Source organism: Stigmatopora argus, chromosome 19 (assembly GCF_051989625.1).
Source record: "Stigmatopora argus isolate UIUO_Sarg chromosome 19, RoL_Sarg_1.0, whole genome shotgun sequence".
In the NCBI taxonomy this organism is placed as follows: Eukaryota; Metazoa; Chordata; class Actinopteri; order Syngnathiformes; family Syngnathidae; genus Stigmatopora; species Stigmatopora argus.
This window is the reverse complement of record NC_135405.1, coordinates 11,303,558-11,330,358: the sequence shown is the minus strand read 5'-3', so window position 1 is coordinate 11,330,358 and position 26,801 is coordinate 11,303,558. Positions and strand designations below refer to the sequence as shown.

General features: G+C 40.9%; 2 protein-coding genes across 3 annotated transcripts; one reads left to right on the top strand and one right to left on the bottom strand.

Annotated features, from left to right (window-relative positions):
- Positions 1–102: 102 nt before the first annotated feature.
- On the bottom strand, positions 103–20,455 carry mthfd1l (methylenetetrahydrofolate dehydrogenase (NADP+ dependent) 1 like). 2 transcript variants are annotated; one of them, XM_077586521.1, is made up of 27 exons: positions 20,069–20,455; positions 19,256–19,340; positions 19,122–19,172; positions 18,974–19,027; positions 17,399–17,523; positions 17,134–17,234; positions 16,895–17,031; positions 16,704–16,815; positions 16,497–16,558; positions 16,334–16,431; positions 16,090–16,263; positions 15,874–16,010; positions 15,678–15,724; positions 15,403–15,510; positions 15,207–15,281; positions 14,679–14,781; positions 14,502–14,578; positions 13,599–13,739; positions 12,413–12,481; positions 9,974–10,085; positions 6,802–6,941; positions 6,109–6,150; positions 5,166–5,269; positions 4,913–5,090; positions 4,230–4,337; positions 4,003–4,155; positions 103–1,192 (listed from the first exon to the last, which is right to left on the bottom strand). In XM_077586521.1, the coding sequence occupies exons 1-27, from the start codon at positions 20,308–20,310 to the stop codon at positions 1,103–1,105; spliced, it is 2,925 nt and encodes a 974-aa protein (XP_077442647.1). In that variant the 5' UTR covers positions 20,311–20,455; the 3' UTR covers positions 103–1,102. The 2 variants fall into 2 exon arrangements, with proteins under 2 accessions (XP_077442647.1, XP_077442648.1); XM_077586522.1 differs by lacking the exons at positions 15,207–15,281; positions 15,403–15,510; positions 15,678–15,724; ... (10 more) ...; positions 19,256–19,340; positions 20,069–20,455 and adding an exon at positions 14,858–15,078.
- An 815-nt stretch (positions 20,456–21,270) lies between these two features.
- Positions 21,271–25,540, top strand: stx11b.1 (syntaxin 11b, tandem duplicate 1). The gene is made up of 2 exons (XM_077587918.1): positions 21,271–21,425; positions 22,988–25,540. The coding sequence occupies exon 2, from the start codon at positions 22,995–22,997 to the stop codon at positions 23,889–23,891; it is 897 nt and encodes a 298-aa protein (XP_077444044.1). The 5' UTR covers positions 21,271–21,425; positions 22,988–22,994; the 3' UTR covers positions 23,892–25,540.
- Positions 25,541–26,801: the final 1,261 nt, after the last annotated feature.

Below are 26,801 nucleotides of genomic sequence, written 5' to 3'. Positions count from 1 at the left end.
GCCCCCAGTATGAGTACTTTATCCTGTAGGAGATAAGAAAAGATGTTATTGGCGAGTACAAACACAATAGTGACTCCATCAAGAAAGAACACAAATACACAGTTTAGATAGTTTAGATTAGTGTATTTCTTAAACCATGATGAACATACACCTGCATTCATTGGGAATAATACTTAAAGCCTCATTCACAATTCATACAGTCTCTGAGTGAAAAACAAATAGTATGGATAACAAAATGTTTCCTTTTGAGATGAATAAATCATAATGGAATAAAATTTGGTTTAAATAAATGACCCAGTGACTGCATTGGGCATGCAATGAGATATAACACAGGTTATGACCTTGTCACATAAAACATAACAATATGAAGATGGCTGTAAGATTAAGAGTCGAGCAAGAACCCAAAGGATATCTAACTCATTGCTTGCCTTTGATGGATGTCAACCCCATCGATGGCAACTAAAGAGTTAACGCAAAGGCTGCTTGTGTGCCTGAGTTGTGTAAAAAAAGCTCACAGCCTGTATAAAAAGCAGCATTATTTCAGTAACAGCTGAAAGAAGATTAAAATAAAGATTAGAACACATGAAAGTAGAGGTTTGCGTTATCTTTGGCATTATTACACGCGCGTGCAAATTCAGCATAACATATAAATGGACCGATGGGAACAAATGCTGAGCATTTCCCATCAGTGATTCATCTCGATTGTACATGCAGTAAGCATCCTGATTCCTGCAGGGTTAGGAGTAGGGGGGCACAGAATGACGCATTTCAGAACCAGCTTGTGTAATGTAGTATCTCTAAGTGTATTGTCTCATCTATTGTCGGTGCGCAGATGATTAAGGTCTTTGGAAATGCTCCAATATTGAGCAGAGAATGGTGTGGACTGGAAAGTAAGTGGAGCATTATGGAAAAGATCAATAATGTTCAAAACAAACCCCTCATGCTGATTGACTAGGATAAAACGGCTTCGTTGACTCACTTACAGTATATTCTCACTCATCGTTACCCATCACGGTAAGAGAGGTGAATACATTTAAGCCTCATATAACATACATATTTTGAGCTCATCGCCAAACATTTTCCTGTGAGGATGTCGACACGATCAAAAGAGTCCCGTGATCTCCTCAGTGACTGGGTCGAGGTCGATGTCGTAGAAACACGGTCGAGTCGGCAGGCCGGGCATGGTGCTCATCTGAAAGTCAAGGAAAGGATGAAATTGAGATGCAGTTTGCTCCAAAACATTTAAGACAAACATGTTACTCGTTATTTGGAATTGTTGTCAACTCATTCGCTGTCATTGAAGAAGATAGACATCAATTACAATTCAACTGGGAAGGCTGCCAACGAGCCATTATGTTTCACCGTCATTGATAGCAATAAATGTCCAATCAAATTTGACTGGGGCTTTGGCATCAACACTTCTTAATAAATAAATGCATGGCAGAATTCAGTTTCCCATAAAAATTAGGATTACAATTTAGATAATAGCTCTATCTTATATTAACAGTGTCCCCACAACACTAGGCAGAAAAGTTGGCGTTGAGGCTATTTCACTCTTACAAGAGCAAACTGACAAAAGCTTTCCTTTTGTTAGAAGAGTTGATTGAATCACTAGAAGGAACGTGAGAGAACAGCAGAACCAATCTGCGATGAGCAAGTGTCTGACCAAGAGGGTGGGAATGGGAAAAGGATCTGGAAGCATTCTTGGCATGCCTCTCGCTCGTGACCTAGGACCAGCTTTACGAGACCATTAGTGAAAATGAGGCAGGGAGGAAGTGACTGGGCAATTTCCTGCACGAGGAAAGGCGGCAATTCAAGTAAACAAAATGGAAGGGGGTAGTCGCTGCATAAAGGCCGATGACTACTCCTGAGATCAAACTGATCTGACTCTTCAAACCGCACATGACTCAACGAGTGAGATGGCTTGAAGGAATTCAATAATGTCACCTATCTTTATCAAATTGAACATATTAGATCACCTAAGAATAGGGAAACTACTTAAACCCAAGTTCCTCTTTTGACGTCACAGCGTTAGCCAAGTAGCCGCAATGTCTGCGGATGCTAACTAGTCCAGAATTTGGCTAGATTTAGCCCGCACAGTTGACAATAGGCCTATGGCAAAGATGAGGTTGACTACTTTTAGTTGAAAGATACCAAGAAAATAGGAAATTCAACCAAGTCTAACACACTGTCAAAGTCTGGGGAAAGTCCTCGCAAAAAAGTGCAAAGCCAAAGTTGGATCCTCTACTTGACCTCTTAAATCCCCCCATTGAGTTCTGAAATCACAGCGGGTCTTTGTCTGAGAATACACAGAGGATTGCAGATTAATTGTGAAGAACAGTCTCTACAAGTAGCAACCGGGTATTATAGAATCAAATTCCACCGTAAACAATTGATTAAACCATCAGACTATTCATGCGATCGCCAGAAAACTCCATAAAAGCGCTTTTGATTTGAGACTCTGGCAGATGGTTGCACTTGAGTTGGAATCAAGTTTTAAACAGACATACTTTGTTTGGCAACAGACATTGGAAGTTGTTTGGGTTTGATCAACATATGGATTATACAGTATGGTCTACAAGTAATAAATACTGGTAATTCAAGAAAAAGCTATAAAATGTGCTGTCAAAACTCAGGTCAGGTGTGAAGACACCAATATTTACAGCTCCTGCGGGATTTTCACCACAAAAATGAAAACTGAAGTTCTACGTCCATCTCAAGTGGATTCTGTTCATATGATTTTTTTTTGCGTCAACGGTTTGTGGCATGAGAAATCTGTTGCTTACGAAGGAGGCTTTCAATCAAGCCGAGGAGCTTGGAGTTGAGGCCACGGGATATGAACTCTGCAGTGTTCTATTGTTCTGCTTTTGAACCCTCCCCACATTTCACTAGAATGACATCAGTCCCCTTCCTGATTCTTCACCCTGCAAAGACCCCTTAGCCCTTTTTCCCAGCAGCTAATGTCCCCCTGCTCTCACGCTGAACCCTCCCTCGCCACACCCGGATTGGTCGGATATTTCCCCGTCCTGGAGTCGGAGGGGACTTAACAGTTGGGTTCCCATTGCTCCAGCTACAAAACAGCTTAGGGCTTCAGGGAATTTCAATTACAGAGTTATTTTGGAAATTGGACTAGATTTAGGAACACATTTAATTATCTGTATGCCATATTGTGCTCGCTTGTCATGATGTTGTAATGAGGGCCCGTATGTGTTGAATAATTCATAATTTAACACAGTCGTTTATAGGGAAGAGGTAATGTTTTTCTGCGTTTTAAGTGCTTTGTCGCCATTTTGCGGCATCTATAGTAACTTGTAAAAGCAGAGGTCAATCATTTCCCGCTACTGTTGCTCTTGTTTCTCACATGTGAGGGCATTAGAGTAAAGTACACTGTCAAAACCCATTATAACAATCAGGGCTTCAAAGGAAAAGAGCACTTGAAGTGTTTTTCATACAAATATTACCTAGAGTTATGACTGGGTACTATTATTTTGCCAGGTCTGTTTATTGAGCAAATAGTTCAAAGAACTTCTAGCAGACTATGTTTGGGTTGAGAGTCACAGTTCAAGGGTCGCCAATATCCCAGTGACTCCGCGGGCCACGGTACATCAAAGGCAAAGTCGATAGACTGACGCAGAAGCCATTTCGAGACACCCCCACCCCTTCCCGGCGTGCCCGGCGCTCGACACCTCTTCACCGAGCTAATCAGAGCTCAACCCTGAGGCCAATCGTGGTGAAACAGCAGGAGTGGAAATGTTTAGGGAACCTACTGCCTTCCTGCTTGAGCCCATTACCAACCAAGAGGCTCCATTGCGCTCTAAACGGCTGGCCGGAAACACACATGGCACAAATATTGTGGATGAATGAACTCGTTCACTGTCATTTACTGCAAAATCAGGGCCATTTAACTATCATGTCTCGCACTGACTGATTATGTTTCCATGCTATTAACAATGTTAATTCAATAGATGATGCGACCTTTGCCACGACCATGATTATACATACCGTTCCGACGAGGGGATAGATGAAGCCAGCCCCGATACTGGCGCGAACGTCTCTTATTGGCAAGATGAATCCGGTTGGTGTGCCTTTCTTAGCCGGCATGTGAGACAAAGACAAGTGGGTCTTGGCCATGCAGATTGGTAAAGAACCAAAGCCCTTTAAGAGAAAAACAATGGGGTAAGTCCATTTAAATTGAGTAAACGACGGTTGTCTAGCAATAACAATGTCACCTGTTGATTATAGTAATTTATTTTGTCAACAGCCTCAGGGGACAGCTCAATGTCATCGGCGCCATACACCCTTTGGGCTATGGTTCTAATTTTCATCACAATTGGCATCTATGAAGTTCAAGAAAAACAAGATTTGAAATGGGGGGGAGGGGATTACATTTAGTGAACAAGCATTCATGTGACAAGAGAGTCAGAAAGTAATGTAAAGGACCAATTCAACTTGCTCACGGCACAATGTTAAATAAGCATGGAAACAATTGTGTCAGCCCTCCCCTCCTCTTTATTTTAGATGGAGGGAGGTAAGTGAATTGATGTTGTTTGACAACAGTACATTATATTCCTGTTGTTGGATGCACGGCAAACATTGAGATGCATACTGTAAATAGGGGTGCACACAACCATCACAGGATAAGTAAATTGGAGTCACGACTTTCCAGGCACGCTAACTCAAACCAGCTGATGTTTTTTTTAACATCAGAATTATCTGTATTAGATGCCAATCCTCAAACAAACACAAAAAGATGATATCCAAAAATTGTGTAAAGTGTTGGAATCTACGCAATGAAAAAGTAAAGTGTCTTTGTTATATTCCGATAAAATTCAATGACAAGTAAAGGGAATTCATCTCAACATCTAGTGGATATTTACCATGAATTTCCCATAAATCGCAACCCCACTCTCACCTCAATGTCATAGAGGAACTGGAAGTTGCTGGGTTTGTTTGAGGCATTTTTCACTGCCTGGGCGAGGTCCACCGACCCTCGCCCACCCTGTGCCCAATGGTGACACGGCACTGCATCGGAGGCCCCACACTCTTTGGCGAGCTGACAAACGAGGTCGATCTCTGCCTGGGTGTCCGTCCTAGAAGGCTCAATGTCAGCAGCGCGGCCAAAAAATGTTGAACGGGTAAAAGCAGTAAAGGAATATTATTCTCACTTGAAAACATTGAGTGCCACCACAACTGGGACACCAAACAGATGAGCTATCTCTATCTGCTTTTTCAGATTGCTGAGGCAACCACCTTCAACGAGAGAGAGATTCTGCAAGAGAACCACACAGAAACCATTGATGTGGATTTAAAATGGCATATACAAAGGAATTTTGTACCACAGTACAAGCAGAGGCTATAAATCATAAGAACAAAATCAACACATTACAAGCAAAAGCACATGTTATTGTTGGGGGAGTTTGATCATTTATGTTTTTCTGTTCCAGTATACTACTAACATCATGTAACATATTTTTGAAGTGTGGAAGTTGTGGGAGTCTGGTACAGACTGTTAAGCACACGAACAGCACATTGTTACACCCACGTCTCATAAATTCATTTCACCGGCTCTGCTTTCTTCAACAACTTCTGGTTCTCATTACAAGCTTGACAATTAAGATACATTATTTAGTCAGCCAAATCTGCTTGTGAGAGCGTTTGATCGCAGCCAGCTATAGGGGGAATTTACACACACCTCCCCCTAAGACCAAACCCACATTGGAGGAAAACCACATTCAAAGGTGGTTTCATCTCTAACCAGTCATTATCGCATTAGCAGGCAAACTGAATGAACAGGTGGATGCTATCTCACGTCACTCACTGAAAGCCAGAAAATTGCCCAAATGAAGTAAAATTTCAGTTTTCAAAGCCGTTTAGCTAAATGTTACGGATTCGCTCCAAACCTCCTTCCCTGCCAAACTATGTTACATAAGCAAACAAGCGACTGATTTATAATTGAAGTCTTTCCCGGCCTCGTGGGTTTTAGGAGGTTTAATTGAGCCGAAAACATCCTGACCTTACTGCCTACATGAAATCAACAAGTGGAGACAAATTAAATTATTGAATGCAAGTGTCACATCTGAATAAGATCCAAATTTAAAAGTTTTGTACCTCATCAATGTATTCTCTTGGAAGTGGCACCCCGGCTGATACCTGAGAAAAATATAGAATTATACATGACTGAATCAATTGGGTACCATTTTCTTAAATTTTCTAAAGAGTGAAGGTCATGGAGTTTTTTTTAAAAGATCTGTCTCGAAGCACAATAGATTTGACTCATCAAATTTTACAAAAGAAAACTCAAAGCTGAATTTATGTACTGCAGGTTCATAATTCATTTTGGCATTTTGGTGAGAGACAACATATGTGCACAACGTACTTATCTGTAAAGTGAATTTAAATTGCATTAATGAAGAAAATAGTCAGAATGCACATGAGAAGTCAGTCAAATTTTATCACCTAACTATCATCAGTTCATCTCTTAGTCCTTCCGGACATCTGTAGCGCATTTAGACCGTTTCCTGCTTCAGGGCCTTAATTCAATCTCACCCTGCATGCGTGCACTTAATCAGTTGTTATTTCAGTTGGATCTACATAAAGAAACTTCAGTCATCTCTCAAACTCAATTTGGCACAGTTACTTAACAGCATGATTGTCCAAAAATACAAAAGTGTGGTTTCTGTAACTTCAAATACTCTCGCATAACATGGCCACTAAAAACTGTTGTCAGGATGCCAGTGGGCAAAGTGACACCACAATGGTGGTTGCTTTGTCTTGGAATGAAGGCGTGCTGTCTGGACTTACATTGGGGCCTCCGCCGTGCATCTTCAGAGCCCGAACGGTCGCGACCAGAACCACCACGTTGGGCCTCAAACCGGAAGTCCGACATTTGATGTTGAAAAACTTCTCCATGCCAATGTCTGCGCCAAAGCCGGCTTCGGTCACTGCAGGGAACACGGTACGTATTTAGTTAGAATACTATTGCCTTGTCTTAACCACTTCTCTTAATGCCTCAGGAAACTGGAAGAAAACGAGTCCGTTTTTACACAAAGGATAAATAAAAAATATATATATTATATTCACTGACTATGCGTGTGAATGTACAACACTTTTTATGTTCAAATAGGTTTTACCATTATGTGTTAGCATTAAGTTAGTGTAGTGATATTTGACCGTAGGTCCTCAAAGTATCACGGAGCCTCCGATTAGAAGGACCTCTTAGAGCAGGCCAAGTAAAGCAAATGTATAGTCCACCTGGCACAGTGGCCTTGTTGAGATAAGATTTCTGCCATGTGTTGAACGGCTCTACGTGCGTGCATGCATGCATGCATGCATAGTGGACGTGAGCGATACCGCTGCAACAACATTGCTTGTCTGACTCAATCTTGACGTAGTACAGAGATGAATTTCACAACTAAAGCCTGCTAAATGTTCAAACCTACCTCACATGCTTAGGGAACATTGGGACCTTGACTTACAAGTGAATCCAACTGAAATTGACTAAAAATGTGAACTTCAGTTCGTTTCAATAAAGAAAATAGATTTGAGGAATCAGTAGAGAATCACAAAACAGTTTTAAAATGCTCCTTGCAAGCAGCCTAATACAAAACGAAAAAGTCCTAAGGAGACATAAAAGTTTAAACAGTAAACAAAATAATCTAATCGTTATGTATGATTTTCAGATACCATTCATAACTTTATGGCCTCATGTTGACTATCGGACAAGACGGAAACCCCCTCGTAAATGCATCGTGATTTTTTCTAGTCACAGGGGTAGATCGCTGACCTCCGCGCAAAATAAGCGATTTATCCATCTAAAATCAAAATAAGGTGGTCAACACAAAAAGAACACTTGAATGCGTTTTCTTCATATATGCTGCAGAGGTGGGTCGACAAATGAAAATCACATTCATGTGAACATGATCACAAGATTTGGAGAGGGCGAGGGATCATAACTTCAATAGAATTAGTATCATGAAGGCAAATCGTGGAATAGGAAAATTCAGTACTTGTCACACTATCATCATCACCTACTCAGTGCAAATCAGATTTAACTTTTAGATTTACCAGGGCCAAGCCCAGACAATTTTTCTTAACCAGACTTGGGAAGACTCAAATCTATAGTAATAATATAAAACACTCCCTTGCTGGAATGTGGGGATTACATCTAGCGGACTGCTTCACTTTAGTCACAATGACAAACAATAATACAGACTCTGATGAAGTGCGGCCATGAATTTTACCACACGCCCACCCCTCAGACATCTTTCAGTAAGTTCATCAAGAGTTCATCAAGAGTTCATTTTTGACTGCGAGGGGCCTAAACTTGTAAACACTTTTCTTCCCCTGATTTTTTCTCCTTCACACCTACCCATGGTTTATCCCAATGCTTTATACACCTGGCGGGCCAACAGTGGATGAAAAATGAAACGCAAGGATAGGCAAAAATATTGTGCTAGCTTGAAAACTCCTGTCAACTTGACATATTTGTATTTATTCTTTTTCTTTTAAAAAAACATGGTGGGCCACTAGTGGGCTTCTCTATCATCAAGCTATGCAACAAAAGGCAACTGCGAAAAAACTAAATGTGATCGCTTTATGACCTGATAATATAATTTGACTGGTGGCTGTCTTGCTAAAGTAAACACAATTTTTCATCTTCCTTTTGAACACTGAATATTGAGGTTGCGCAGCAAGCTAACGAGTGTGGAAGGAAGTCTGTTTGCTTGGGGGTCATCATGCATGCCAGCTGCTGTGGGAGCAGGGGGGGCGGCGAACAGGCGGGAGGTCGAGTTCCTTACATACCCGAGTGTCGAGTAACAATCACGCAGACAGGTAAGGCTCGATGACATCCTGTTTAATTTTGTCCAGACCCAAATGTTGTGTTTATTCAATTAAATTATTGAACGTGAGAGCATTAAAGACAGATGGTGTATGACCTTTAAAAATACCCAAAAGCATATTTTTTCTCTTATTCATTGACTGACTTTTGACTGGCATTATGAAAATAGAGTACAAATTATTCAAACTTTTTTTTTACATTTTTGAAATCATATTTGTTGTCCAGTAAAATATTCACAAAATGACATTAATATTTTAATATATATTTTAAATATTTCTTATTCATCGACTGACTTTTGACTGGCATTATGAAAATAGAGTACAAATTATTCAAACTTTTTTTTACATTTTTTTAAATCATAGTTGTTGTCCAGTAAAACATTCACAAAATGACATTAATATTTAAATATATATTTTAAATATAGCATTTTAAAAAAGTAAAGTTAAGAGTTAATGATTTATTCTTAAATCTCCCATCAGCATTTTATTTTTATGAAATGATATACATACTTTTCACCACATTATCAGACAACGAAGGTTGGCTATGAGCTCGACTAATGAAAAACAAGCAAATTCTTACGTGTCTGCTTTGCTTTTTACGCTGCCAACTTCTCAACAGCTGACTGCACGTGTTAAGCCCTTTAAAAATATTGTTTACCTGTTATTGCTCACGCACAGAAGCTGAACGTATACATAGAAATAGTTGAATAGTGCTTGCGAAGGCCTGCCAACACACATACACGCATTCCAAACATGTTTCTGCAGCCAAAGTAAATGTAGACAACAAGGGCAGATGGATAGATGGACAGATAAAAATGGCAATAGTCATGTATGCCTTGGCGTTGAAGGGATTAGAGTGGCTTACCCCAGAATTCCTGAGGCTCTTAAGATGATCATTTTACTTCCTTCCTCTGTACTGTCTGTTTTTACGCAATCTTACCACTGGTTTCCTAGAAAGCGTCACCGGATAGCGATACTACAGTAACAGAGGTGAATGTGGGCTAAAGGTTGCGAGACGAGGGAAACAATTACAAGTTTAGGGCTGGACGGAATTCAAATGTGTCTGCATCACCATTATTGAACATTATATGGATCACGCTTGATCTGTATGCACAGACCGTGTGTGTGCACTCACCAACAAAGCCGTCCTGTCCGACCAACTTCAAAGCCAACTTGTCTGCGAGGACCGAAGAGTTGCCATGGGCGATGTTGGCAAATGGCCCGGCGTGGACAAACACTGGCGAACCCTGCAACAATGGCGAGGGGAGCACAAGACACACCAGCGTTTAGTCGGACAGCGTAACCAACGGCAACTCGCGACTCGGTTTAAATTGGAAAGGACCTTTTCTTTCATACGACAAGTTGAGGACAGCATTGGTGACAAGTGTCTCAGTGTGGGCTTGCGGCACATACAGTGCCGAAACAGTGGGTTCAAAAAAAGGCTTCAAAGGAGCCTGCCAGTTTGTTTCTTCTGGTTATAGAAACTGATGGAAAATTAAGGGTTTGCCGATCTGACAAAAGCTCGGCAAGTGTTTAATCTGATGTGTAACACAATTCTTAAATTCTTAAAAGGAACCAGAGCTTATTTATTGCCAGCTATATCTTTTACCGTGGATATTTGGCATCTATGAAAGGCACAAACTCAAGACCCAGGGGACAGATACGACCCTCTGCATCAAATTATGCGCCCCATAAAAGTAAGTTATATGCACTGGATAAAATAAATAGATTAAAAAAACATGTTTACTGTTTAACCTATATATTCAGTACCATTTTTTGCATTTTCCCCTGTTATTCCAAATGTAAATAATAAACTCCTTAATATTGAGCTAAAACGGACACTACACAATTAGTCCTAATTAATCAGCAAAGTAATACAATGACGGAGATGATACATTAGTGCCGAACCATAACACTGCGTGCACACATTTTCAAATAATTACATTGGTCTCCTGCAGATGAGGAAATTTTCAAGACAAATGGAGCTAAACAAGCCATTGTTAGACTGCAGCAGGAAAACGGAAAACATTTTCAGGGCTTTTGTTTGGATTCCCTCCCACTGTTTACGTGAACAGATCCACGTCAGAGGAGGCTATCCTCTTCCTAAATCATTGATCACGTTTGCAATCAATGTCCAAGCCATTGTAACTGGAAGTGTCAGAAGCAATCATTCACTGCCAGCCTCTTCCACTTCAAATGGATTGGACATCTAGCATCGTCAATGGCACTAAAAAACAATCTGCATTTAAAGCCAGTCCTACAGTTTATATGAATTGAACATCTAATAACATTTACAAGGGCAGCTAATCAGTTCATGAAAAGTGCAGCGGTAAAGTGATGAAAAACAACTAAAAGTACGCCAACTGTTCAACGGATGGATGTGAGGATTTAGGGGGAAAGAAATGGAGGTCACGGACAAAACAGGACGTTGCCACAATTTCCTCTACTGCACAATATTAACAGCATCACAAATGTGATTAGGCCGTGACATCCCACATGTAGTGTGTGATATGGAAATGGACTCAACTTTTACACTGATGCACACTACTTTTTAACATGAACATTGTGTTAAAACACACAAAAATGGGGGTTCCATATTTATCAAAAAAAATAAAAATAAGCACAAAGCACCCAGGCGGTTTACGCTGGATGGAAAATTCACACGAAGCACAGAGGCCCCGCTGGTCACGATACCAACTTTCAGGCCAGAATCACAGGAAACGGCTCGCACAACAGGACCGCAACGCTTCCTCCGAAAAAACAGGGGGGGAAAAAAAGTTATCGCATCTCTGCTGCACGCACACTCCGCTCCCACAGCGCTGCCAAAAACAGACAATCTGGGACATTCCAAACAAGCAAAAAGTTGACCCTAAAACAAACACTGTGGTGAACAATGCAGTTTAGCCAGAAAAAGCTAAAGACAGGGAATACAGAAAATGGTTAAATAATGATTACCATTACTGCCATTGAGATGTATGATGAACCTGTTTCAAAAGATTTATCAGGAGCCATCTCAACTCTAATAAAATTAGGGAATGATAATGATTAAAGGCAATTTCACCAAGAATGCTGAGTTGATTGATTTGTATTATAAAAGTGGTATCTTGCAAACCTCCGAGTTTTGTGACATAATGTTCCAGCAAACTCTGTTACAATTTAGTTGGGGCAATTTTGTAGGAGCCTTGTGTCAAAGAAGTTAGTCTTTTCTAACCATTCTTTTAGTCTAGCGTCAACAAAATGTAAAGCTGACATTACAAGAAATTGTGGCTTTACAGTTCACTAAAAAATGAAATGTCTGTGTCTGACATCTGCTGCGACATGAGCAAGATGGGAAGGTATTTAACCGTCTAACTCCCTCTCAAATTGAGGAAAGTCAATATATCATCTTTTAAGAGCTCTCTGTGGAGCACTTTTGTCATGTGTCTTGACAGCAAGAGGGCAAAGGGGCGAGGACCTTTCAATTTCCCCTTGTACCACTACCTTGTTTATTTTTCGGAGATATTCATCAGAGGAAGCTCAGCACAAAAGGGCGTGGACCGCTTAAGACGAGTGCTTGTGACGCACGAGCGCTCACCTCTAGGGTTTGCATCAGGGTGGGCTTGATGGCATCCTTCATTAACACAGCTAGCGCTCCGCTCACACCCTGATGGGAGACACAAGCATGAGGCCAATGGTTATCTACTTTGAATAAAAGATATGTAACTCTTTACCTCTCAAGAAGAACTGAAAATTCTCAACAGTGATTTTTTTCACCCAATTCCGTACTCATTTGTAATTCTTTCATTTTATCTGTTGTGAACCTATCTATGACACAGTTTGAAACCCTAAATTCAGTGTCCTCCTTTTTCTCTCAAAGCATCCTGTTGGACATCGCTTGATCTGGGTCTCATGATGTCAAAATGTGAACAGCATGATAAAGAGGACTGGTAAAATGCCAGTTGTAATTGAATCAAGAAACTTATTTTTCCATTTGTAGACTTCAACATGGGTGTGCAGAGGGTAATGAAATAATGACCAGCTGGATGGATGCATGCGTTGAATTTTTGAAAAGTAAAATTAAGTTCAACTGACAGAATGTTTTGTCATTTTGAAATTTGATAGCAAAAAAACATCTCACTAAGTAGTGTATATTTTCCTATGCAAGTGATTTACAGTACAGTTGCCTTTAGGGTGTTTATTTTATACTGCAACTGTTGACTAGAGAAATGTCTTTCTATGATGGGGCCCAAAACAGTGACATGTCGGACTCCACCAAAGTGCTATTCCACAATATCTTGCAAAAGTAAAAAAAAGTGAGACTCGAGAGTCAAGCCCAACCTTAGGCTGATTAATGACTTCATTTAAGCAACGTTCTCTGGTAATTATGTCATAGGCCGTGTTTCCATATCCTTAAAGCTGAGGTGGTAAAAGACTAATGTAATTTCATATGGGAGCCTCCTCCACCCCTGAAACAACACATGCCACAGTCATCCATGGGAAACCAGAGCCGGTTGACCTCGTCGGCTGGACCTGCTGAGAGGAGCTTATATGAGATGTTTTCTTTCTTTCCTTTTTTTTTAAATAAAAAAGACTGCTTGGATTTACCATGTTGTTTTGACTAGTTCCATTGTAAATCATGGACATCTGCATTCATGGTGAAGCAGATTGTCACACAAAAAAAAGACTTAAATACTGAAAATGATAAATGTACTTGAATGAAATTCAAGGGGAAGTCCTCTGTTCTCACACTTGGGGGGTGCAGCAAAAGATCAAACACCCACCAGGTCCTCTGCGGTGACGGGTTGTCCGGAGCGGCTGGTCCCCACCACCATGCGCGCCAGTCTTTGTTTCATGTCCCCCAGGCTGTCTGCGAGAGCCAAGATGGCCATGATCTCGCTGGCCACAGCAATGTCGAAGCCTGTCTGGAGCGTGAAATAACAATTTGCGCAATGTGAACCACAAAAAAGGCAAAGTATCTAGAGCAGTCAAGTTGAATGATGCATTTTTGTCGTCAACTTGGAGGCTCTGGTGTAAAAGTTTGCAGATTAGATGTTATTAAAGAACACACATCTGAGAGAGATGCATCTGAAATGATATGTTACACAATACTAACTTTGATGAATGCCTGTCGTAGCAACACAACTGTGGGAATGAAACAAATAGTTCTTGGTCTTTTTCCTCACGTTCAATATGACGACTTTGAACTGACCAACCCACTTCACTCCACTGATTGAAATCAAAAGAAATGTAAGCCCAAGAATGCGCAAGTGGGGACGTCCCCCTGGGTAGAAAGTCGAGAAAACCCAAGTTCCCAATGTATAACACAACTTTAACCACATCAAGCCACCAACTGACATAACGTTTCTATTCTCTCCCCTGGTGGAATGCCCTCAGGGGCTATAGTGTATCTAGTGAAGGATGGACCAACTGATGGTGATAAATGTAAGCATATGCTGAACCAGTTTGGAGGCTATGCCAGGTGGATGTGTGTATCATTTTTCCCCTTCTTCAAGTGTTTGCTTTCACTTAAAACTCCCTGGCTTCCCTTTGGAGGTGAAGTGTTTACCTGCAGGACTTCGTTAGAAGAAATGGGAGTGAACTATACTTGGGATTTTTTTCCCCACAGTGCAAAAGGGTCAATATTTTCAGAAATGGCTCCACTCATCATGCAGATAAAGACTAACCTCTCTAATTTGTCCTTTTTCAGTGGTGCCCTGTCCCACGGTGATATTCCTCAAAAAGCGGTCATTTGTATCAACAACTGGGAAAAAATAATAAGTGTTAGAGCAGCTTGGAATGACTACTGGCACTGTTGATACAAAACATCTTTTTTTAAATGGGTTTTTTTTTTCTTCTTTTACCTCTCTGCCAGGTTATCTTGGAAGGGTCGATGTCAAGACGGACAAAAGAACTAACTTCCTGGGGCGTGAGATGCTCGGGGTCGCTTTTACTGATGCCAAGACGCTGAAATAGGAAAGCTAGGTGTTAGAGGAAGTGGTGTCACTTCCGCAGAATGTATTCTTTGTTAATACGACCCTACTTAGAATTTAGGAAGTGTCTTATTGCCGCATTTTATTGAAAGTAAAGGTTCCATTCTTACAGCGTGGCTGATTAATGACTATCACATGTTAACTAAAGTTTTGCCCAGGACTCTTAACTCTTGTCTCTGCTTATTTATTAAAACCTATTCACATTTATAGTCTCTACAAAGCAACTTTCCAAGAATTACAATGTCACTTGTTCCACATTAAAATCAAGGCACTACTCAACAACACTACGTAAAACTGTTTCCCTTTAAACTACCAGTTGGTAGGACAGGAAAAGTTGGCGATTTTAAACTAGGATAACTGAGGACCCCTTGTGGATTAAAAATAAATGACCCCACTTACACGCAGTCTTGCAATCTGGATGGGTGAAAATCTTCTTACTCCATTGATTGAAGGGACCAGTCTACTGTACAGAGCCTTGAATGTAGAAATGAGACAAAAAAGTTATTTCAAAACTATTAATAAAGAAAAATAAGCTTCTTATGATGAACATAAAATGTTTAGTTTTGAATGCAAAACTTTTAAATGATCACATCACCTTGTCTGATTGGGTCGCCTCGTGAAGCATTCTGGCGTCGATGGCAGCCGCCAGCAAGTTGTTGGCAGCAGTGATTGCGTGAATGTCCCCCGTCAGATGGAGGTTGAACTACAACAGTTTACAATCAAAATATTAATATTTTTCCAATAGTTGGTACTCATTTGAACAGTCAATTCCCTTGATTTTGTATGATTTCTATTGGCTGAACTCTTTCGAGCTAGAGCTTTGAAAATGATCTGCTCTCAATATTTTTAAGTTCTTCACTACGATTTTACCTCCTCCATTGGGATGACCTGAGCATATCCTCCTCCTGCAGCGCCCCCTGGACACAAAAAAGGAGTAGCGCAATCAGAAGTTTGAAAAGAGACCAGGACACATTTTTTCAATATTAAGGAATACGTATTCGATTTTTTAATAATATTGACTATAAATGGAGCGTGACATCAAGTTTCCTGAATCTCTTGATCTAACCTTTGACCCCAAAGGTGGGTCCCTGAGACGGTTGCCGTAGACATGCGAAAGAGTTGAGCTTCAGGTGAGCAGACAGGGCCTGGACTAAGCCAATGGTCACGGTGCTCTTTCCTTCACCAAGAGGGGTGGGAGTTATGCTAACGGAAAACACAAAGACAACTTAAGTTCCACATTTGACAAAATTTAAGAGGATCAAAAATTAAGAAAAAAGCTCACCCTGCCACCAGGACATATTTGCCATCAGGCTGCGCTTGGAGGCGATCTAACAACGACAGACGAACCTTCGCTTTGCTCCTGCCGTAAACTTCAAGCTCTTCTGGTAACAGACCAATTTCCTCACCCAGCCGCTCCACTGCCTTAAGTGTCTGACCTCGAGAAATCTCGATGTCACTGGCGGAAATTAACAACAAGTTAATTATTGAAAGCCATTCTCCCTAAAAAGGGCGAGCGCATCACGTACCTTGGTACAGGCGTCAGAGGCTGTAGTTTGAGGCTACGCAGACGCCAAGGTCGATACTGCTGATCCTGGAGCTTCTGGCTGGTGCTTTGCACCACATTCTGGTCCAAAAAGCCAGAATGGATTAAGAATACAAAGCCCACTTTGGCTCACAAAATGGCCTTACCAGTATTCTATAGGCTGCAGTGAGACGCGCCAAGATGGACTTTGAGGACACTGCAGAATCATCTGAAAATAATATAAGTACACATATTGTACATCTCTCAATAGATTGTGAAGAGACTCAACATTTTTCACTCGTGTACAGAGAAAGATACTCATAGATCCTTACAAGCCTGCAGCCCATAACTTGAGACCCGCGTTGTTACAATACCTGTGTCTATGTTGGGCTGCCAGCGGATGACTGCAGCCCCAGGCCTGATCCAGGTGGGGGGAATGTGAAGATCTTTTTCACCTAGTAGTACAACAGCATCAGCCTCCATCACCTGGCAAAATGGTCAATATGTTTATCATCATGTGCTTTAAAACAACACTTTCTTTTAGCCACAAAAGATATCAAGTGACCTGTCTTTGCAGGTTATTGAAATTGCAATGACTTCTAAGAGCTGCCATTCCACTTCTTTCCAGTTGGCACTGCAGGGCCACACCCAGGGGTCCTTCGGCGCCGATCATTAATACTGTTTTGCCTTCAATGGGAAAATCTAGAAGGAAATGTTAACAGCTTTCAGTGGTCTTTATTCAGTTTAAAGTCAAGTCATTAAATTCCTACTCTGGAATCACTACACTGGACAGAATCAACTTACCGTGTTTTTGCAACAGATCCACTACAGCGCTAGCGAGAGGCGGCACAAAGCCACCATTTAGGTTGCCTTGTACCAGACGACCCATGTTTAAATATGTTATCCTATCGTAAAAGAGAGAAGCACATATATCGAATTAGTTCATTTAGCCCTTGGGCGAGGCTAGCATTGTGTTGTCAACCCTAAAATACATCAGAATGTAGGAAATGATAGAAATGTGTATAACACATTCCATTCAAAGTAATTTAAACATGTATCTAGTATTTACCCATCAATATCCTTCTCGGGTTTTAGCGTGTTGAGTACTCGGCTGGTGAGCGAAGAATGGGGGAGGTGGAGGTAGATGCCGTGCACCCTGGGGTCCTCGTTCAACTTTAACACCTCCTCCACAATCTATTCATGTAGAAAGAGAAAAGAAGTGACGGGTCGTGTGATAATATCTAAAGGCATGTATAAAGGTAACAGACAATGGCCGCCTTTACATGCAGCCAATACATTAGTTAGGATAAATATTTTCTAAACACTCCGAATCATCAGTAAACATGAATGAGCGTGTGGGGAAGGTACTCTACCTTCAATGAATGGCCTATCTTGAAATTTGTTTCATATATAAGGTGAACCAGATTATAAGATGCAGTAGTAGAAGTAGAAGAGGCAGTGGTAGTAGTAGGGGGTTGTGTTATACATCCACTAGATGGAGCTGTAGTAGTTGGTAGTGGTGGTGGTAGTAGTAGTAGTAGTGGTGGTAGTAGTGGTAGTAGTAGTAGTAGTAGTAGTAATAGTAGTAGTAGTAATAGTAGTAGTAATAGTTGTAGTAGTAATAGTACTAGTAGTAGTACTAGTAATAATAGTAGTAATAGTAGTTGTAGTAGTAGTAGTTCTAGTAGTAGTACTAGTAGTAGTACTAGTAGTAGTACTAGTAGTAATAGTAGTAGTACTAGTAGTAATAATAGTAGTAGTAATAGTAGTAGTAGTAATAGTAGTAGTAGAAATAGTAGTAGTAGTAGTAATAGTAGTAGTAATAGTAGAAGTAATAATAGTAGTAGTAGTAGTAATAATAGTAGTAGTAGTAGTAATAATAGTAGTAGTAATAATAGTAGTAGTAGTAGTAATAATAGTAGTAGTAATAGTAGTAGTAGTAATAATAGTAGTAATAGTAGTAGTGGTTATGGGTCGTGTTATACGTCAACCAGGTAAAGCTGTGCTAAAGGGAATTTCATTTTTTTCCAATGATGAACCAATATTGATCCATATATAAGGCGCACCGCGGGCTATTGAGAAAATTTAAGCCTTTTAGTTGCGCCTTACGCTGTGGAAATTATGGTAATTTTACACTCAGAGGACTGTATTATAAATGGCCTCCATTTGGCGTTGCGGTTTGCGCTATTCTCAAACTACAAGACAGCAAGTGCTTTTACAGCAAAATGTATGATTTACTGACACAAGTGTGTGAAATTGAGACACCACACGGTGAACTACTTGCCATGTGTTGTAGTAAGTAAGCAGTATAACTGTAGAATGGATGCAATGGTTTGTCTGCTTATGCCGAATTGTCACATGGCATTAGAACTAATTGCAATAGGGAAAATTAATTTAAAAGATTAGTAAAGCACAATGTTATAGCTTCACACAAACACATAAGACCAATGCCTGAGACAAAGGCCAAGATCCAACGTGAAGTCAATTTCGTCTCATGTGAGTGAGCAGTGATACACAGTTCACCTAATTTGATTTTGCTGTCAGATGTGGTCGATCACATGGCTAGCAAACAAACAGCCAGCGGAATGTCGAAAGCAAGCACGGACACGCTAAAAATATGTATTCTGCTTTTTGCTTATCTTACTTCGTCTTCGCTGCGATCCACGGCGAGGCAGATCTGAGTGATGTTTAAGCCCACCTGCGAAAGAACATGGTGGTTAAAAGATCATTTTGATAGAATTGTGATGGAGAGCAAAAGGGAAGTATTGATTCAAAGTTAGAACAAGATTTACCTTTCCTGCTATCTTTTTATTGATCTCCAACAGGCTGTCGTCTTCACCCACCTTGAAAATAGAGGAAACGTGATATTTAATCTTATCCATGGTTATTTCAATTTCTTTTTCTTTTCTTTTTAAACATGCACTACCTGTATAATGGCAAGCAACGGCTGGACTGCAGGATTCCTTCTTTGCAGAGCTGCCATTGCCTCTTTGGTGCTGTTAATCACATGCCTATGGACAGAAATAAACAGAAACCCTTACAAATACTTGGATGACTAGAGAAACGTTGATCCAGGCATTTTATCATTCAAATTAGAGGAGAATACCAGTTGGTGGCAGTGTTTTGCATTTGTATTTTCTGTTGTCAGTTTTTTTCAAGTCATGTGGTAGTATAGAGTACTATTTAAAAGATGTAAAGTTTAAGTAAGTACAATTTAAGTACTATGGGCTGTTTACTGTGGGCTGTTTTGAGATATGAACGTGAAAATAACCCATTAAACTCTCATTCTAAGGCAACATCATTTCAGTTCAGTTTTTATTTTACTTTAATTCACATAAATTAGTTTGAGGGGAAATAAACAGTTTCCCCACCAACTCAGCGTTGGTAATTCAATAATTCCCCATGCTACGCAGTTATATGACATTAAAATGGACCATAAAGACAACATTAATACGTTCAATGACTAAATGTAGAACAGTTCTTTGGCGACATACGAGTCAACCCACATCCCTGGAGTGATTAACAACCATGTGGACGGCAACCAAAAGGCGAGGTTACATCAGCAAACAGCCGGGGAAAGCCTGTAATCAGACCCGAAGAACGTGCGTGTTTGGCGGATAGCCAAAACGCTACACAAAACGGAAGTTCCGACCACACGAGCTATAAAATGCAACTCGACGTTGTAAACTACATATGAACCATAAAAACATACAACAATACAATTCAATTCTTATTTTACCTCAGAGCGCGGTGGAAGTCCGCACCGTCTTGTTTGAGCGACTCTTTCCCGAAGTACTCGGCTACTTCGGCGTTGGTTCCCCGGTTAGCCGTAGCGCTCGTCTCCCGTACAGTAACCCGAAATGGAGAGGCGCATACGGGTTGGCATCTCCGCGGTAACCCACTGACCCGGCTTCCGTGTCGGGCATGTTGCATTCGAAGAGCGGCGTTGCCACATGCGCTGCGAATTAGGGATAATTTCATGGTCGCCTCTTCGCCACTTTTCAAAGAGAAAGTTGTTTTAACTTCTTTCTTCTTGCCGCTATGATGGGTGAACCAATCAGGTTGCCAAATCACCAGCAAGAGGCGCGAATTTCAGGGTAACGATATCAGGGTCCTGATGGAGGAATGGCGCCTTCACGTACACTATGAGAATTCTGAATTAATGGTGGCAGGGTTCGAGCGCTGACAGTCCTCTATTGTTGTGAACGAAGAAAGACATAGATCTACAAGCAAATTAAAGCCACATGAAACAAGATGGCAAAATTTAAAGGGCTCTATAATCATATCGCACTTAATAAATTCTACTGGCCAGTTTTACGAGGCAACGCGAACGCAACAGCGTGGCAAAATTAAAATGCTAACATGTGGCTTTGACACAGGTCTAATAAGGTCAAAGTACTCATAAGACACAAATGAACAACTTCCAACTAGCATAGATTTATTTTCCAATACATTTGCAAAACTATCTATTGTTGCTTCACACAATTATGGTCTGTTGTGTGTAACATCTTGAATGAAATGTGAATTCAATCAATTTTGGAAGAAGGCTGTATACAATGAAGAAGCAATATTGCACAAATATTAAAATTTAGTGACAATTTCCAATCAAAATAAGTTGGAATAAAAATAAGCATTAAAAAAGACTCTAAATACACCCAGATGACACCGTGAGTAGGTTGGCCCCTGCCTTGGCCGCCATGTTGAATGTGTCAAAAACCAATATTAAGGGTAGAGAAGTTCTCGTTAATGCTTATTATTCAGCTTTATAAGGAGGCAATCAAAGTAAATTGTATGCAAAACACAATGAGACATGCATAAATTTGGTCAATTTGGTAAAAAAAACACATCAACTTAATGTCTCTACTCCAACAAATGATCACACGCCTTTTTTTAGTTCTTGCGACAAACTCGCCAGTCTTCATTCCTGCCTTTCGACTTCAGTCATTCGAACTGAAGTCAAACGACGTATGAACTCTGCGATTTCTGCTCCCCACATGGACATGTAGGGGCCCCCCATTGATGCTCCCCACACTGTAGGATGTTACTAAAACACAAGCCACCTCACTTTTAAGACAAAAGTTTGAAACACAACAAAGGTAAGACACTTTTATTTAGTAATTGTATTGAATATTTAAGTTTGGGTAGTGTGATTCACTTTTTCGTGTCAAAATATGTCTAAAATTGAGGTCAAATGAATGAAAACACCAAATTTTAAACACCAAATCTGTTTTATTTGGTGCACTACTGAGTTTAGTTGGTCAGGAAATGTGTCAAATTGTCTAGTATTTAAACAAAACAATTTTCATACAGCAGTAGTAGACAAAAAATGCAAAAGTGCAAAACATATGTTTTAAATGTGATGATGAATGACAATATTCAAATCATAAAATATGAAACTTAGCCTAATAGTCAATATTAATTACCGACTTGATTTTCCTAGATATTTGCACGAGAAATCTAATTCAACAATCCCAATAAAGTGATAACATATCCAAATCTCTCCCAACGATCGCTTCGGTCTTTACGCGTTAAAAAACATGGGTGCCGAACTGAACTATATTTCTTTGTATTTAAATGAAGTATGTTTTCCTGTTCGGGTACGGTATGTCCGGAAAGTGATGTTCTTCCCCGATAAGTAATCAAAACCGATGTTTGGACAAAGACGTCAATCAGATGAGAAGTCAAAGGAACCTGTTTGGTGAAGAGCAACACCTTAAAAGTATTCAATGGAAAACCTGTCTGGCCAGTCAGTATGGGCCACTGGGTGGTTTCACTGTGAAGAAGGCAGTCTGATGTCATACATTATAACAATATAAGCTTTTTTTATATGGCAAAAACTATTTAATGACTACTTTTATGGGAAAAATCAGGAACTAATTCCAGACGAAATTAGGAACCGGGGATTGGAGTTATTTGAAAGAGGTTAAAGCAATGTTTGAAAATCTCTGTGGTTGAAGGGTTCATGGGGTTTAGAGCCCCATTTTTGGTAGTTGTTAGAGTTGAAGGAGGGAATTGGTGGTATGAGCAAGCTTTTGAAAGGAGGCAGGCAGTTCACATGAGGTGAGAAAGAGCAATTAAGATGATGTCATCGCCTGTCACGCTAGCAAGACGACTTATCTCGTGTTAGGTTGTTATACAAACATTGCTCAAAAATGCAAAAGAAAAAAAAACATACTGCTAACAGAATTGGGAAAACTTGACGTCTTCAGTGGCAATAATGTGCGGAATTGTCAACTGGAATCCGAACAATGAGCGTAATTGACAACGAGAGCCTTTGAGGAACACAATGTTCTAATGTTTCAGGTGTCACCAAAGGAAAATAATTACCACGCTATATGGTCCCACAAAGAGCTATTTCTAAATATACGATGAGTGATTCATATGAATGCAAATTACTGTGTTCTCTGTTACTGTTTACAAAAGAACAAGGTTAAGTGGAAACCAACTTTTTCAGGAGATGAAAGAACGGTTCACAGTATTGTGTTGCACTTGCGTATTTAGTCAAAATGGTTCTTTAAAAAAAATGGCGATTTGGAGGCACCCGTAAACCAAGGTATCGCTGGAGAACATACGAAGCAAGACATTGTCTTCATGCTATTTTGATATCGTTTAGCTTCCGAAAAAAAAAGGTAACTTCTCTCAATCCTTATATTTTCAGCTCAACCATGAGGGACCGACTGAGCTACATGCAGGAGTTGTCCAGCAATCATGTGGAACCGATGGAGTACGCCGAATCGGGCACGTCGGACACCCTGAGCAACGTGGACCTGGAGGACGAGCTTCCCCACGAGGCGGTGGTGTTCGACAACAGCCCCGCGTTGTCCAGTATCTTCCAGCAGGCGCAGGAGATCCACAAAGACATCCAGCTCATTCGCCTGGAGGTGAGAAGACTCCGGGAGCAGAACTCTCGCATGTTCCAAGGCGTGACCACCATGAGCACCATCAAAAAGGACGCCAACGCCATCGGCGCTGATATCAAATCGCGGGCCGAGCGTGTGCTGGAGAACCTGCGGGGCATGGACAACACAGCCCGCAAGCTAGAAGAAGTTTACGGCCCCAATTCGGCCATCACGCGTATCGCCCGAACCCAGTACGCCTGCCTCAGCAACGGTTTCCGGGACGCCATGTTTGACTACAACGCGACCGAGATGAGTCACCGAGACAACTGCAAATCCCAGATCCAGAGGCAGATGGAGATCGTGGGGCGGGAGGTGACCGGCGATGAGGTGGAGGAGATGTTGGAGAAGGGCCACTGGAACACCTTCACCGACAACATCATGGCGGAGGGCAAGACGGCGCGCACGGCTCTGTCCCAGATCGAGAAGCGCCACCAGGAGCTGGTGGACCTGGAGAACCGCATCCAGGGTGTTCACGAGATCTTCCTGGACGTCGCCCTGCTGGTGGAGGAACAAGGTCCCATGCTGGACTCCATCCAGACCAACGTTCAGAAAACGGACGAATACTTGCAGGAATCGCTGGTCAGGCTCGGCAAGGCCAAACGTCACGACAGGAACAATCCCTTTAGGCAGATGTTCTGTAGTTGCTTCCCGTGTGTCGACTGATTCCAGCCGTGAAAGTGCGTGCTTACGTTCTGGTTACGTTTCGGAACCACCAATGTGATGAAAATTTGCTTTGCCGAGATAAAACGCTGGCTTCGGGAGGACGTTGAGGTTTCGTTAGTGCTCAATATTTTTGGAATTTCAGCCGTGGGATTGAAAAAGTATCTGTTAACAAATAAATCAACCCTGCCGTGAGAAACAACCACCCAAAATGCTAGCGACTGTTAGTTTGCCGTTATTGCTAATTGCTCTCCTGATACAGAGAAGCCTCTACGCATAACAACATCTCCACAATATAAATTATTACTCATTTCTGTGAACATTTTATTGTTAATGACTTGGTAGTAAACACAACCACCCTAAATGCTAGTGACTGTTAGCATGTCGTTATTGCTAATCGCTCTCCTGATACAGAGAAACCTCTACGCGTAACGACATCGCCACATCTCCATAACATTAATTATTACTAATTTCTGTGAACATTTTATTGTTAATGACTTGCTAGTAAACACAACCAGCCAAAACGGTGGTGACTGTTAGCATGCTGTTATTGCTAATCGCTCTCCTGATACAGATAAAGCGCTACCCATAAAAATATCTCCACAACATCGATTATCACTCATTTCTGTGAACATTTTATTGTTAATGACTTGCTAGTGTTAACCAAAATTCTTAGACGTTAATTTTTAGCACTAGTAAACACAACCACCCAAAATGCTAGTGACTGTTAGCATGCCGTTATGGCTAATTGCTCTTCTGATACAGAAAAAGCTCTACCCATAACAATATCTCCACAACATGAATTATCACTCATTTCTGTGAACATTTTATTGTTAATGACTTTCTAGTAAACACAACCAGCCAAAACGCAAGCGACTGTTACCATGCCGTTATTGCTAATTGCTCTTCTGATACAGAGAAAGCTCTACCCATAACAATATCTCCACAACATCAATTATGACTCATTTCTGTGAACATTTTATTGTTAATGACTTGTTAGTAAACACATAACAACCAGTCGCTCCTCAATCTGAAAAGTAGCTTCCTCATTTAATCTTTTCGCTTTACTAAACTTGTGGCTATGTTAAATCTCTGTTGATTGGACCTTGATATTGACCAATTTTAACGTTAAACTGTTTCCAGAGAAAACCTTTGGACAAAAATAATCCCTCTTGACTTCCTTCAGGACAATCGTATCTAATTAACGCTGAGCTAAAAATACTCGAGCATTCATGTTCAGATATTTTTATGAACATGACGAGTATCTCAAACCAGGAAACGAGACGGCATTTCCACGTGAGCTGCGATCATGCCACAACCTGGCCTTCTCACGGACTATTGTGATGACATATTTTATTAGGCTTGCAAAACAACATATTTCTAAGAAACAAATCTCAAGGATTTACTGTTACATTGACTTGGTGTTACATCTCAATTAAAAGAATTTATCCAGATCAGCTCTTTTGTGTGTTTTTGTGTAAAACCACAAGATTGAAAATGCCTGCACTATTTTCTGTAAGATGTTTATTTGACTTTTTGTGTGTGTAAGTACACTGTAAAAAAAGTTTCTGTAGTTGGCGCTAGATTGATGAAAACTGTTTACAATGTGCATTATCATGCCAATTATCCATTAAATTATTGCTGCCTCATGACCCAACATCTTGTTTTTATTCTAAACTGTACACACTTTTAGGGTTAGGGTTTAGGGTTAGGGTTAGGGGTAGGGGTAGGGTTAGGGGTTAGGGGTTAGGGGTTAGGGGTTAGGGGTTAGGGGTTAGGGGTTAGGGTTAGGGGTTAGGGTTAGGGGTTAGGGTTAGGGGTTAGGGTTAGGGGTTAGGGTTAGGGTTAGGGGTTAGGGTTAGGGTTAGGGGTTAGGGTTAGGGTTAGGGGTTAGGGTTAGGGGTTAGGGTTAGGGTTAGGCTTATGGGTTAGGGTTAGGGTTAGGGTTAGGTTAGGGGTTAGGGGTTAGGGTTAGGGTTAGGGTTAGGGTTCGGGTTAGGGTTAGGGTTAGGGTTAGGGTTAGGGTTAGGGTTAGGGGTTAGGGTTAGGGTTAGGGGTTAGGGGTTAGGGTTAGGGTTAGGGGTTAGGGTTAGGGTTAGGGTTAGGGTTAGGGTTAGGGTTTGGGTTAGGGGTTAGTTTAGGGGTTAGGGTTAGGGGTTAGGGTTAGGGGTTAGGGTTAGGGGTTAGGTTTAGGATTAGGGGTTAGGGTTAGGGTTTGGGTTTGGGTTAGGGTTAGGGGTTAGGGTTAGGGTTAGGGTCAGGGTTAATGTTAGAGTTCGGGTCAGGGTTAGGGTTAGGTAATTGAAGAGTGAATTTAAAAAACATTCAGTGCACGGGGAACAAGTCAAAATATATGATTATTTTTTAATCTTCTCATTGGTAGGCATTATTTCTCCTTTATATAAATGAAGGCCTTATTACAAGGCTCGTTTGGTACATGGCAGGGACTCCCACTACATTTCTATCCCCAAAATAATCTAAAAAAGCTAAAAAAAAACTAAAAAAAATACTGCCAGGACCGAGGGACCAGCATTGGGCCAATGGGGCCATCTTTATTATTATTCAATTAAAAAAATGGACGGACAGGCCCGTCAATGGCAGCGTCATCCGGAGAGGCAATCAACAGGTTAGGGTTAGAGTTCTGGTCAGTGTTAGGGTTAAGGTTAAGATTAGGTTTAGGGTCAGGGTCAGGGTCAGGGTCAGGGTCAGGGTCAGGGTCAGGGTCAGGGTCAGGGTCAGGTTCAGGGTCAGGGTCAGGGTTAGTGTTAGGTCTAGGTTTAGTGTCAGCGTAGGGTTATGGTTAGAGTTCTGGTTAGGGTTAGGTTTAGTGTTAGGTTTAGCATCTTATATCATAGCAATGGATTTGCATCAAATCTTTCAGTTTTATTTAATTTATCCATTTTACTGCATATC

Coding starts and splice junctions, on each gene's coding strand:
- mthfd1l (XM_077586521.1), bottom strand. CDS start 20,310: ATGAAATTATCCCTAATTCGCAGCGCATGTGGCAACGCCGCTCTTCGA. Junction 17,032..17,133: donor GGATCTGTTGCAAAAACACG/GTAAGTTGATTC, acceptor ATTTCCTTCTAG/ATTTTCCCATTGAAGGCAAA. Junction 4,156..4,229: donor TAAATTACTATAATCAACAG/GTGACATTGTTA, acceptor TTTCTCTTAAAG/GGCTTTGGTTCTTTACCAAT.
- stx11b.1 (XM_077587918.1), top strand. CDS start 22,995: ATGAGGGACCGACTGAGCTACATGCAGGAGTTGTCCAGCAATCATGTG.